General features: G+C 39.3%; 1 protein-coding gene across 11 annotated transcripts in view; it reads left to right on the top strand.

Annotated features, from left to right (window-relative positions):
- Positions 1 to 1536: 1536 nt before the first annotated feature.
- RPGR (retinitis pigmentosa GTPase regulator) overlaps positions 1537 to 13615 on the top strand; it is a 74646-nt gene continuing 62567 nt past the window's right edge. For 5 of the 11 annotated variants that reach the window (XM_072815143.1, XM_072815144.1, XM_072815146.1 and 2 more), the window contains exons 1-7: positions 1682 to 1946; positions 4061 to 4186; positions 4621 to 4713; positions 6135 to 6197; positions 7718 to 7876; positions 9511 to 9660; positions 12704 to 12862. In XM_072815143.1, coding sequence (XP_072671244.1) covers positions 1784 to 1946; positions 4061 to 4186; positions 4621 to 4713; positions 6135 to 6197; positions 7718 to 7876; positions 9511 to 9660; positions 12704 to 12862 — 913 coding nt within the window. In that variant the 5' untranslated portion in view covers positions 1682 to 1783. Of the gene's footprint in view, positions 1947 to 4060; positions 4187 to 4620; positions 4714 to 6134; positions 6198 to 7717; positions 7877 to 9510; positions 9661 to 12703; positions 12863 to 13615 lie in introns of all 11 variants that reach the window. The other 6 variants (XM_072815137.1, XM_072815140.1, XM_072815141.1 and 3 more) reach the window with 6 other exon arrangements.

Genomic DNA, 13615 nt, shown 5'->3' on the forward strand with positions numbered 1-13615 from the left:
CCTTCCTTCTCTTTTCTCACTGTTCCCCATCTTAGTAAATGGTACCACCCTTCCCCTACTTGCTTATGTTGGAAACCCGGGAGTAGAGTTGTATCAATACCTTCTGGAATGCTCAGCAGCAAAACATGCTTTCTCTTTTTGAAAATAAATGTTTTTTTAAAAAACCTAACCATAACTAAAGAAAGTCTTTAAAAAAAATCTTATCTCCTCATAGTGACTATTATGATGCTTTCATAACGAATATCCAAGTTTTCCCAAGATAATTTAGGGCCCTTCTTTGCTGTCATTCTAAGAGCCTTTTGTTAGTCCTGTGCTGCCTAAGAGTTAATAGTCAGATAGCATTTCCTGTTGACTCTATCTCCTAAGACATTTTCAAATCTGCCTGCTCCAGATCTGCCAATACACCATATTTCAATCCATAGTGACGGTTGTCTGTATATCTGCAATAACTTCTGAACCCTCATCCATTGCTCCAATTTATTCCCCACAAATCAGCCAGGTAGAATGATTCCAGGAATACACATAGCTGATCCTGTCGCTCCACTACCTAAAAACCCTTAATGGCTTCCCATTGTCCTTAGGATGAAACACAAGATCCTTAACAGGCCCACCACCCTGCCACTTTGCCATGAGCCAGTGTCACCTCTTTGAGCTCCTGGAAAGAGCTATGTTCTTTATGAGCCTTTGCCCACGATTTACTTTCTGCCCAGAGCTCTCTCACCTTTCCCAATTCCTCCTTCAGTTCTTAGATTAATGATGTTTCTTCAGATAAGTGTTTCTTAACCTCTCATACCAGGTCATTGCTCCCCCTTAAACACTTTCTTAGTACCTCCCACTTTGCTTTGCATGTAAATGATTATTTGTGTATTGCATCGTTTAATATCTTCATCCAGTTTTAATCTAACTCCCTGAGAAAGTCAGTAACATGCTCTAGTACCCACAAGGTCCTTGAGTCCAGCTTGGATTCTACAGCTGATGCCCACAACTACCACATGTACATACATTTACTCATCCTGGAAAATGACTTTTTGCCTCTTTGTTTTATGAGGCATGGGAAACTATCATTTGGCTGTAGAAAGGTAGCTCTGGATGAATTCTAAAGCATTTTCTGTCAGTGATGGATTGCACATCTCAGCTTTCTTCTGTGGGAGGACAGAGGGGGCCATTCAAAGGACAGGTTGGGCTGGATAAGCTAGACCCCAGGTCTCCTCCATTATATATAATCGCCACATCCATAAAAGGGAGTGACATGAACCACGCTAGGGGACTGCAGTAGGACTCATTCATTCGATAAAGATTTAATGAGCATCTAGTATATGGAAGGTCTCGCTTTACAGGCTGGGAATCCAAATGCGTTTTGAACGTTTAGCAGAGTCCCTCTTTCAGTTAGTTATAGACGGTCACTGGTATTGTTAGTTATGTGTCTACGTTTGCGTCGGTCACACAGCCTGAGTGAGAGAGCAACTGATATTTGTGAAGTTTGTCATTATCCATACAGGGCAGGGTCCCCGCGGGGCCTAGATATCCACAGACCTCAACGCCGCGCGCCCTCAGAAGCGCCACTGCGCGGCGTGGCCGTCCCTCCCCTTTCCTCCCCTCCCGGCCACCAGAGGGCGCGCGGCCTCTACCGCCCCGCCCGCCGCGTGTACGCCTGCGCCTGCGCGGAGCCGGCCGCCCAGCCTCCGTTCCCCTCCCCCGGCGCGGCCCCGCCCTGCGCCCTAATGTTCCGCCTCCGTTGCCCCTAGCGGCTTTTTGTTGACTTCCGGGACCACGGTGGTAACCTATGTCCGGGTTGTCGCGATGGGGGCCTGGGGGGCTCCCGCGACCCGCGTCGGGTCTGAGGCGCTGCCATAGACCCCACCGAATAGCCCCTGGCACCTTCCCGGTTCAGGCGCAGGCTCCCCGCACCGCCCTCGGCATGGGGGAACCCGAGGAGGTGATGCCCGGTGAGTCGCGTCCGCGGTGGTGGCGGCGGGCCGGGAGGGAGGGTCCGCGGGCTGCGGGCCGGCGGCCAGGTCCCGCCTCCGGGCCGCCCCGTCGGGGGACAGGCCCAGGCGGCGGCCGCCGGCCTGCGTCCGGAGCTCCGGGCCGCGCCTCCGGGAAAGCCTGAGAGGAGCGGAAAGGGAGGAAGGGGGGGCGGGGAGCACAGGGAAGGGGGTGCTTGTGTTTCTTCTCTTTCTTTTAAAATAGGCTTTAGGTGTGTGGGAAATATCAGGGAGGGAGACAGAACATGAAGACTCCTAACTCTGGGAAACGAACGAGGGGTGGTGGGAGGGGAGGAGGGCGGGGGGTGGGGGTGACTGGGTGACGGGCACTGGGGGGGGCACTTGACGGGATGAGCACTGGGTGTTATGCTGTATGTTGGCAAATTGAACACCAATAAAAAATAAATTCATTATTAAAAAAAATTCTTGAGGAAAAAAATGGAATCAGTAATCAAAAATAAAAAAAATATGTGTACGTTCATTGTATGTTAAACTTACATTTGTTGTGTAGTATGTATGAATGCATGTGTATGTATAATGAATGTATGTATTTCTAAGTGAAAAAAATAAAATAGGCTTTAGATGAGCTTCTCGGAGGCAGAGGCAGTTTTTATCTCCCTATAAACTTCCCCAAAGTACCTCCTTCGAGGTCCCCAGAATCCAGTTGTGTACTGAATGCGGTAAAGAGTGCGTTACTACGGGGCGTGGAGTAAAAAAGGGGAAAACGCCTTTGGGAAAGGGGGCACGGGGGCAGCCATTATTGAGTGCTTGTTAAGACTTTTTCCCTTAGCTCCGAAATATATTTGCCATTGCGACCTTGTACCACGTATATAGTGTAACAGAAATAGACGTTTCATGAAATACTGCTTACTCTAACCGCTTGGTATGCTCTCAGATCTTCTCTATAGTACACTCCTTTAAAAATGGTAATCGTGATCCACTAAATTGATTTTCTGACCCACCAATGGATCAAGACCAACAACTTGAAAAAACACTGCATTACAGAATCAAGTGTGTGTGTAGCGTTTTCTGCCAAGCTCTTGGCTCTAAGGTGATTATATTCCTGACCTCCTGGAGTTCACATCTGGTGAGAGATACTAGAAAGTAAACAAAATGACAGTACTATGTCACAATAGATACCAGTGGACAGAGCAGAGCCACCAAAACCAGGCTTGGGGTAAGGGTATCAGGGCAGGCTATCTGGGAAACCAGAATAGGACAAAACAGTTAAGATTATTCATTCTAGAAAACCCCAGAGTGTGTTCTAGAACCTGACCTCACAGATCTCAATTATTACTTTGAACTGACCTGTCTCACAATTGTTTTCAAACGGTTTTTATAGTGGTTAGCTCCTTGTACGTTGTTTATTATTAGTACTTCTGTTCCCCTATGTTTACTTTATGGCATCCATTAGTTTCTTTCTGTGTGATTATTCTCCTTGAGATTCCCTCAGAAGTTAGATCTGGCCTTGTGTGTGTGTGTGTGTGTAAATGGTTATGGGAAATTGGTAGGGATTTTTGGTCTCTAAAATGGTACTGAGCCAAAATACAAAATAGTCTTGTGAATACTACTCAGATCAGGTAGTATTTAATGACCTAATTTAAGAGTGCTAAATCTCAACATCCTGTATTGACATGATGGTAATGAAACTCAATACTGTCCTGTTCCTGTGTGTGGAGAAAAGCCTTCCATCACGGGCTAGGCCATGAGGTGTTAACCGGGGTTAACAGGGCGCGGATTGTATCAATCAGCCCGTTCCAGGGCGCAGATGATCCACCTGGGAACAACAGGACTTTTAGTAATGTAGGGCTGCCTTACTTTTTTTATTTTTTATTTTTTTTACTTTACACCAGTAAATGAATAATGCATTCATGCATTAGTAGATTTCATAAATAAAAACAGAATAAAGTCTGAGGAGTAAGACTGAATTAAGGTAGGAGGAGGATGTAAGCAGTGCCAAAGTGGAAACAAAGCTCTCATTAGACAAGGAATCTGTAGAGATAAATTACTGAAAAAATAGTTTAGTAATAGACAACATAGTAAAAGTTATAAAACAAACTATCATATATTTGCAGGTTCAGGTGCTGTGTTTACATTTGGGAAAACTCAATTTGCTGAAAATATTCCCAGCAAATTTTGGTTTAGAAATGATGTACCTACATTTCTTTCATGTGGAGATGAGCATACTGCTGTTGTTACAGGTTAGTATTGAAATCCTAAATATTAAAGATGTGCTGTGTTTTAAACATGTTGAATATATACTTTCTTTTACCAGAGAATTCTTGACAATTTGATTCACCAAGAGAGTGTTTTAAATTTTAAATCCCCTTGGTATATTTAAATATGATTTTCTATACACACTACTTTCTTGGAATAAATTTATTTTAATATATCTATATAATCAGAAGTGATTACTGCATAATCTTACAAACTTTTTATACCTAACAGAATCCGGTAACCTGTATAGATGGATAGTTAAAATAATTCATTTTACCCCAGGTAAGGTAAGCTGTTTAAAACAGAAAAGCAATAAAACTTTTAAGTGTAGCTTTTTTATAGCTTTCTGATGACTTCATCTCACATCACTTTATATTGAAAATGCTTCAATTTCTTGTGTTTCTTTCCTTCCCACCAGGAAATAATAAACTTTACATGTTTGGCAGTAACAACTGGGGCCAGTTGGGATTAGGATCAAAATCAACTGTTAGCAAGCCAACGTGTGTCAAAGGTTTGGGGTCTTCTTTATTGTAAATACTTTAATTACATAAAGTACTTTTATATTGATTGTGATGTTATTTAATATCATATTGGAAATAGTAAAGCCTTTAGTTTTTTATTTTCCAATATTTATTGACTATTTTTGACTCTATTTTTTTGTGATATTCAGAACTACTTTTACATGTTAGGGTCTAAAAATCACATTTTAACCCAAAGACCACAAAGGAAGTGATTGATGATTCTTCAGTATTGCACTCAAATATCCTTTTATTTTGCCCTTTGGTAACCTTCTTAAATATTACTGTTATTGTACATACAAAGAACAATGGATACAATATATTAGAAGTTTGAACTTTGTCTCAGAGTTGTGGGCATCATGGTTCTATGTAGTTGCTGGTTTTATAACTTATACTTTACCCTGCAGTGTATAGTGAGTAGATGTACTAAACAAGACATCAGGACTGGGGAGTTGATTAGTACTAGTGTCCTTACAAGAACAGGACAAAATATTTTAAATCAGGACTGTCCCAGAAAATACAGGGTGTATAAAACCTTTACAAAGCTTTCTTGGCATTATGTGTACACCTTCTATTTGCTTGTAACTTGTGAACATCAGCTAAGCTCAAGTGGTGTTGGAGATTCTTTGGGATGTGACAAGAGCAGTATACCTTCTTAGCCAAAATTTTAATTTCAGCTCAAAATTTCATTGTAATTTAGCATATCCACACTATTTATATTGTTATGGAATTTTCAAAGGATTCCGCTTGGTCAAAAAGTATTTATTAAACACCATCTACTAAACCCTGGATTGTTTTTTTTTAAACCTTGGGTTTATTCAAATAAACTTTACTCTCAAATATCTAATAGATGAAGTAATAGGATTGTCTAAACTATGAGATCTTTGACACCAGGGACTCTATCTTAGTGATCTTTGCAGCTTCTGTGCGAAGAATTTAGGAGATGTTCTATAAAACTTTTTTGAATACATAAATGAATGAAGAGCTTTAACATGGGTTATGCCTATAAATATTGGACTTGTAGTGTTTCATTGTGTGAGGTAAAAGGTGAGCTTGACAATGGTGATAGCAGATAAGGGAATAGATCAGGTTGGTGAGGAGGCAGCATAACAATACAATGGATCTCAGTACATATTAATTACCTGTGAAGGTTTTAAAAATAGATGCCTAGGCCTTACCTCAGACCTACTGACTCAGATTCTCCGGGCATCGGACTGAGCTATCTATTTTTCCCAAGGCTCTGCTGGTTATTATGATGCATGGCTAGTTCTGGAAACTTGAGGCCTATTAGTTAAGAACATCAACTTTGGGATCAGGCTTAAATCTCACTTCTGCTTAGTTACCATTTGACCTGGGTTATTTATTGCTTTTGTAACCATAAAATATTTTAATTGTCATTTTTTTATATTTTTAGCTTTAAAACCTGAAAAAGTGAAATTTGCGGCCTGTGGAAGGAACCACACCCTAGTTTCAACAGGTGTAGTATTCAATCTGTATGACTTCTTGCCTGATTTGAGGACTGAGTTCTCACTCCAGTAATGTTTGTGACTTTGTAGAATTAATAGAAGTGGTACTGTGGCAATAGTAAGATTAGGATTTTTAGAAATGTAAATGGTTAGCACACTTGTTTTCAACAAATGCTGCTGAACAAATTGACAGCCTAATCACCGAGCAGCCTTTGAGCAGCCTTTCGTACCTTCTCCCCCCGACTACCCAGCCTCTTCTGTCTTCAGGTTACTCTCACTGCCTCCGACCCCTCCTCAGGAAAGGGCCCTCAGCCCTTTGCCCTCATTCATATTTTTTCCTTGCTAAAATGTCTTTCTTTTATTCACATTCTTAGCTTTTAAAATCTAGGATAATTCGGCTTCCTTGGAGCTTCCTGTGCCTATTCAACTTTGACTCCCATAGTGCTCTGAACTGCTTTAGCATTCCACTGACTCTGGTTCATGCCACATGAGTTAAATTGTGTGGCCTTGTAGTATGTTCCATTGGAAAGGTAGTCTTGCTTCCTCAATTAGGTCTCTCACCTTTTCTAAAATAATATGTAACTTTCAGTTTTTACTGGTGCAGGCTGATTTTGCCCTCAGCTTCCCCTCTAATTTAGCAAGGCTTTAACTTCATGTGCATTTTTATGATAGATACAACTGATTTTTTAATATGTGTGTGTCTTTTAAAATCTTCATTACTTTTGAGCTTACTGGCAATGTCTATTGTCTAGGCATGATACACCTCATATTTCGTTAATAAAGTTATTAACATACATTTATATAGTGTGTACAATGAGCCAAGTGCTGTTCTAAAAATTTTATAAATGTCAACTAATTTAATCTTTATAACGTCTCTATGAAGTTGGCAGTATTATTACCCCTGTTTTGCAGATGAGAAAAATGAGCCACTGAGAAGTACAGCTTACCCTAGGTCACATAGCTGATAAGTGGCAAGCCAGCATTTGCACCCAGGAAATCTGGCTCTACAGTCCTTTCTCCTAAACACAATATTATGCTGCCTTCCTTTTTAGCTAGAAAATTAAAATAATTACACAACATAGAATTTTCATGTTTCTAATTATATTCTTTTTGGATTTGCCGCATTTTCCTCGTTACATTTTATCTCAACTTTAATGGGTATGGAAGTTAAAATTAATGAACCACATCTCTTTTAAAATAGTTTGATTTGGATTATAAACTAATTTGGAAATTGCTTTCCTCTTTTTGCTCTGATTTAATAAAGTGCTGCATTAGCGAGAAAATACATTCCACACGTTCTGTGCATTTCAATTGCTACTTAAGCTCTAGACCGATTTAGAAAATCTCACAAAAATGTATGACCTCGGTTGTTTTGCTTTATTTTTGACAATGAATCGAAGTTGTTCACCAAATGGTGGGATAATGTCAGCTTTCAGCTTTCTTCAGTGTTAATAGAGGAGATATCTGGTAACTGGCCTGTCTCATAAAGATAGTGACTATAGTATATTGATGTTTCCTTTTCCATGTGCAGAAGGAGGCAAAGTATATGCAGCTGGAGGAAATAATGAAGGACAGCTGGGACTTGGTGACACTGAAGAGAGAAGCACTTTTCATCTAATTAGTTTTTTTACTTCCCAGCGTAAGATTAAGCAGCTTTCTGCTGGATCTAATACTTCAGCTGCACTAACTGGTGAGATTTTGTTCCACTTCAGCCTGGGATCCGTCCCTTTCATTTAGACCAGGATATACCAGCCACGGCAACTGAGGACAGCATTGCTGTTTAGTTTTCTTTCATTAACTATGTGTTTTCAGAAGCTATAAAAATCAAACTTTAAATCATGACATATATTACAGTTTTGTGCTTTTTTAAGAATTAGATGTAAACACACACTTAGCTGCTATGCTGTCCATCTACCCCTGGAGATAGTAAATATTCTCTTCATCATGTGTTCTGAACATTCTATTTGTAGCTGTAATAAAGTTGCTATCAGAAACAGAAATCTTTTGGATATATCTCTGCGAGGCACCTGCCTGCCTCAGTTGGAAGAGCATGCAGTTCTTGATCTTGGGGTTGTGAGTTTGAGCCGCACCTTGGGTGTAAAAGTTACTTAAATAAACTTTCAAAAGTAAAGTAAGATATGGTCTATATTGGTCATTGCATCTCCGCCCTCCCTCTTAAAGCCCATATGAGAAATGTCTTTAAAATTGGAGCCAAGATACACCTGCCCTCTGTGAAGAAGCTGCCTGGACTCTCTGTTCCAGTTGAGAGAGCTGTGACTTATGGTACTTCCCTGTCAGGAGGGCTGGAGTGAAATCTGTGGTGACACGTCTACAGTACTGTCCTCTGTCCACTTAGCATTTCAGCATCTTTTTGGTTCTCATTTTCAGTTTTCCTTTTATTTGCCTTATTATTAAATCATTTCGAAGATTTAAAAAATTTAAAAGGCATAAGTCTGGATAATTTCCTTTCTAAAGTATTTTACCTAGCTTAACTTTTTTTGCCATTGAAACCCTAATCAGAAAGAACACAAGCTAATGTGTTTTCGAGTTACTATATGTGCTAACACACGTCCTTATTCTCTGAAGCTATGTTTTGTGTTTTCAAGTATAAATTGTAAAAAAAAAAAAAAAAGAAGTGAAATGAATTTCTTTTTATTTTTTGTCTTTGTTTAAAGTTTCATTTTTATAGTGTTCCCAAGAACAAGGTCCTCCAGGCCCTTTTGACCCAGGAGATGTCCAGTGCGACTCATGCTGTCATTCAGTTCAATGGCAGGCTGACTGCTTGAAGAAACATTTGCTGTTTAGAGACAGTAGACCAAAAAAAGGTTATTATAGGGAAGAACATTCTGTCTTTGCTGTTGAGATAAAAATATGGACATGATTTGGATCATGTTGTTCTTTGTCCTTTATCATCATAGAAGCCTTTCATAATAGAAATTGAACTCTTAAACAACTAGCTGGTGTGACTGTCTTACTATAATTTTTCTATCACGACACACAGTTTTTCTAAATTTTCTTTTTTTTAAAGATTGATTGATTGATTGATTGATTTATGATCGAGAAAGAGGCAGAGACACAGGAGGAGGGAGAAGCAGGCTCCATGCCAGGAGCCCGACGTGGGACTCGATCCCGGGACCCCAAGATCGCGCCCTGGGCCAAAGGCAGGCGCTAAACCGCTGAGCCACCCAGGAATCCCCAGTTTTTCTAAATTTTCTAGTGTAAAACATGGGATACACTAAGTGAGGCTGTGTTGGAAATATAATAATTTGATAGCCTTGCTACCTCTTAAAACCTTTTTTTCCCCTCCTTGTGTTTTCTTTATAGAGGATGGAGAGCTTTTCATGTGGGGTGATAATTCTGAAGGGCAAATTGGTTTAGAAAATGTAACCAATGTGTGTGTCCCTCAACAAGTGACTGTTGGAAAACCTATCTCCTGGATCTCTTGTGGATATTACCATTCAGCTTTTGTAACAAGTAAGACAGAATGTTTTGGATTCATCATGTTACCTCCGACTTCTAAGTGTTTACTCAATAATGAAATGATCTAACATTCTACAGTTCTGTGGAAATATTGCTGTGGCAGTCTATGGAATGAAATAATTTTGGTTCATTTTGGGTCACAGTGTGTCTCCATTTTAATAATAAGAGTTTATAATTTCAAACTCACTCTGACATGTTAACATTTTTAGTGAATATTAGAAAATATTAGAAAAATGAAATGTATGTTAGAACCTTCTAGACTTCAGTTCTCAAACTTCTTGGATTCCTTGGTGTTGGAAATGAGACCTATGGGCCACTTTCCTTTGGGTGCACTTGCCTCTGTACTTAGGCTTACTCTACTCTTGTCCTGATAATTTGCTTTTATTTCAGTAAGAGAGTCATAGACTTTTCATTGTGAGAGTAGGGATGCAGGATAGATGGAAAAGGAAGATGGTACAGTATGAGATATGATTTCCTTTGCTCAAACTTTGCTTAGCATCCCCAATCTCTCCCTTTATGGGGCTCCCTGGCAACCTTTTCTGCCTTAAATAGGGTAAATGTTATAGTCTGTATCTCCACAAGGAGTGATAGAAGTATGATCAGTCTTACTGGTGATTTAACAGCTGAAACACCTAGAGGAAATAGTTTTGTGGCCCCTCTTAGATCTCTTTAAATCTTGATTTTACATTTACTCCTTTTTCCATGCACCTCAGATTCAGATTTAGAAAGTGCTGATTGACCCATCCCAGTTGCTCTCAGATTTACCAATGAATTGGTAGCACCATGGTGCTAAGAGAGGGCAAACTCCAACTCAGCTGGCATTGTTCACTGCTGTATCAGCTTGTATCTTGAACAAACTAATAATAAATATCATCAAATGAGGGAGTGAGTGAATGGACAATTAATTATGTTCCTTGGAACAATGCTACCCACCAATTTATTGGCAATTTTCAGGCTCCTGGGGTTGGTGTAGTCTGTGCTCACTTTGTTAATGAGACAGACAAACAAAAAAACACAAATGAAAAAAACAAAAATCCCAAGCAAAAGCATTGTCTTATATTTAGATTTTAATAAAACTGCCAAATTCAGTAGGAAAACAGGGAATTACTCATTGTAGACAACAGGCATTACATTGAGCTTTTTTGTTTTGTTTGTATTTATGGCTTTTAACAGCTTTATTGGGTGGAATTTAAGAAACAAGTGAGCAAAGGGAAAAAAAGAGACTCAACTATAGAGAACAATCTGATGGTTGGGGGGAGGTTAAGTGGGGAATGTGTAAGATAGGTGATGGGGATTAAGAAGTACACTTGTCGTGATGAGCACCAGGTGTTATATGGAAGTGCTGAATCACTATATTGTACCCCTGAAACTAATATAACAGCTAACTGGAATTAAAATTTAAAAGAAAGTCAAAGGACATATGCAAAACCAGCTTTATTAACATATAGCTCATATAGCATACAATTCACCCATGTTAAGATGTCAGGAGCAGCAGGAATTTATAGACAAAAATGGAAAGAAACTCATCTGGACTTAGTAACTCCTTTCATACAAAAGGCAGGAAGCATGGGAAAAAGAGGAAGGGTGCTGACAGATCACTTCTGTGCCAGTGTTTGCTAAATATAGGAAGCTGTGGTTCAGAAAACTTCATTTTCTATGCCATCAATCCAGAAAATCAGTAGAGCTGGGTTTGTAGTATTTGACCCAAGTTTTAAGAAGTGGTGCATACCATGTGTGTTGGATGTCCCACAACTTCCCTAACTTCTGTTTTGCTAGAAGGATTCTCAAGCTTCAACAGCAGGCTATACTCACAGCTAAGAGCAAAAACAGCTGAAGGGAGATCTGTGTCCTCCAGAGGAAATGTAGCATACACTTCCTAGTCCTTCCTCTTCCAAGGCTTCACAGGACATTTTTTGTCTTTGGCAGTGAACTACATTCGTTTCCAGAGAAGCCCACTCTATTCTCAGGGTCTTTGGCTTTTATGTTTCCAGAGAAGCCCACTCTATTCTCAGGGCGCTAGTTGTGTAGACATAGCCTACTAGCAACTAGTCATCAGCAACTGAAACTCCCGTCCCTCAACAATGCAACCAAATGTACATCATCAATATTGATGGTTGTGCAAAGCAACCCTAAGAATCCAAGCTGGCCTAATTCATTGTTCGGGTTTCAAAATAAAATCAATCACTAACATAAAGAACACTCCAAGGGCCACATTCCCAGGGGTGGTAAGTGGTCAATCATGGTTCTCTTGGAGACATGCAAATAATAACCAGATATACTGTGTTACCTCTTTCCTCACATGAATGATATGTTTTGTGTCAGATTAGATTATATATATGCAAAGGTTTTTAAATTCCTGCCTTAGAAAACTCCATTTGGTTCATAGAAATGCATTTTAAAGAGTTCCTGCTTTTAAGAAGGTCATAGTGTGATATGTATAGTAACAGAAGCAAGTTAGTAGTGTTGGAATGGACAAGACAGTGATGAGATGTCATTCCTTGATAAGAGAATCTTTCTGGAGGAAGTGCCACTAATTGAATAAAATCTGCTATCTTAAGGCTCACTCAACATATTCACACATAAATGCATTCTCTAAAACAAGTTTCATAAAATCAATTATTCATTTCTTTAACAAGTATTCATTAAATATTTCATATACTAGATACTGCTATGTTCGTGGAGTACCAAAGTAAACAAAGCAAAAATCCATGTCCTAATGGGGGCTTAATGTCTAGTCATTTTGCTTTACTATAAAAGGAAGTAGAAGAAGTAAGATGGTTGCTATGCAAAACAGCTGAAGTCATTTTCTAGTTCATTAGTAGCAATGGTCATGAATTCATAAAGATTTTGGATTAGCATAATCAAAGGGAAAAGAAAATCTTAGCTGTATTTCCTTACCATACAATAAAAATAAGAAAGGATAATTGATCAAGTTGTCGTTTTCTAAGTTTTTTATTGAATAAGAATGTGGACCCCCAAAACTAGTATTTTGTCCATAATTATGTCGTCCTTGATCATTGTTCTTTTCCTTCAACAGCAGAGGGACAACTGTACACATTTGGAGAACCGGAGTGTGGAAAGTTAGGTCTTCCCAATCAGCTGCTGGTCAACCACAGAATGCCCCAGCCGGTACCTGGAATTCCCGGGAAGGTGGTCCAAGTAGCTTGTGGTGGAGGGCACACAGTGGTTCTTACAGGTACGTGTGGAGCTGCTGCTCCATCCCCTGCTTTCTGTGATGGCTAATAATTAAATAAAAATTACACTTCCTTTCTTCCATTGTGATAAGAACACTTGACATCTGTTCTACTCTTTTTTATGGATTTTTAAGTCTATAATGTGGGATTGTCATCTATAGGCACAATATGGTACAGCAGATCTCTAGAACTTGCCTTGCATGGCTGAAACTGTATACCCATTGATTAGCTGCAACCCTTTCCCCTTGGCAGCCATCACCGTACTCTGTGCTTCTATGAGCTTGACTTTATTGGATACCTCGTACGAGTTGACCTTACATCTTTTTTCATTAAGATCCCCATCTTTTATTTCCCATCTTCTATTTCCATAGTTAATACACATTTTTGGCCTATGAAAGATGTGTAAGCTTGTAAGAAGAAAACAATCGTGTGGAATTGTTTTTGCTAACCTAATGGACATTTTAATAATCTTAACACCTTAATAGCAGCAGATAACGTTTGTAGCTTGTTTTCAAGGAGTTTTCCTCATATGTGTGTATCTAAAATTGATATCATTTTTTCTGAAATACCTTCTTTTCCCTGTTCATGCTATTTCCTACATGACATTAATAATTCTTTCCTTTGTGATATTCACAATGTAAAAGTTGGTAATTTCTTGGTAATTTTTATATCCTATTATAGTAATTCATCAAAAAGTGTTAAGATTTTAAATTACTGGTGATAAAGAAAGTTAGAACCTTAATAGCAATGTCACT

The sequence above is a fragment of the Canis lupus genome, chromosome X (genome assembly GCF_048164855.1).
Source record: "Canis lupus baileyi chromosome X, mCanLup2.hap1, whole genome shotgun sequence".
NCBI lineage: Eukaryota > Metazoa > Chordata > Mammalia > Carnivora > Canidae > Canis > Canis lupus.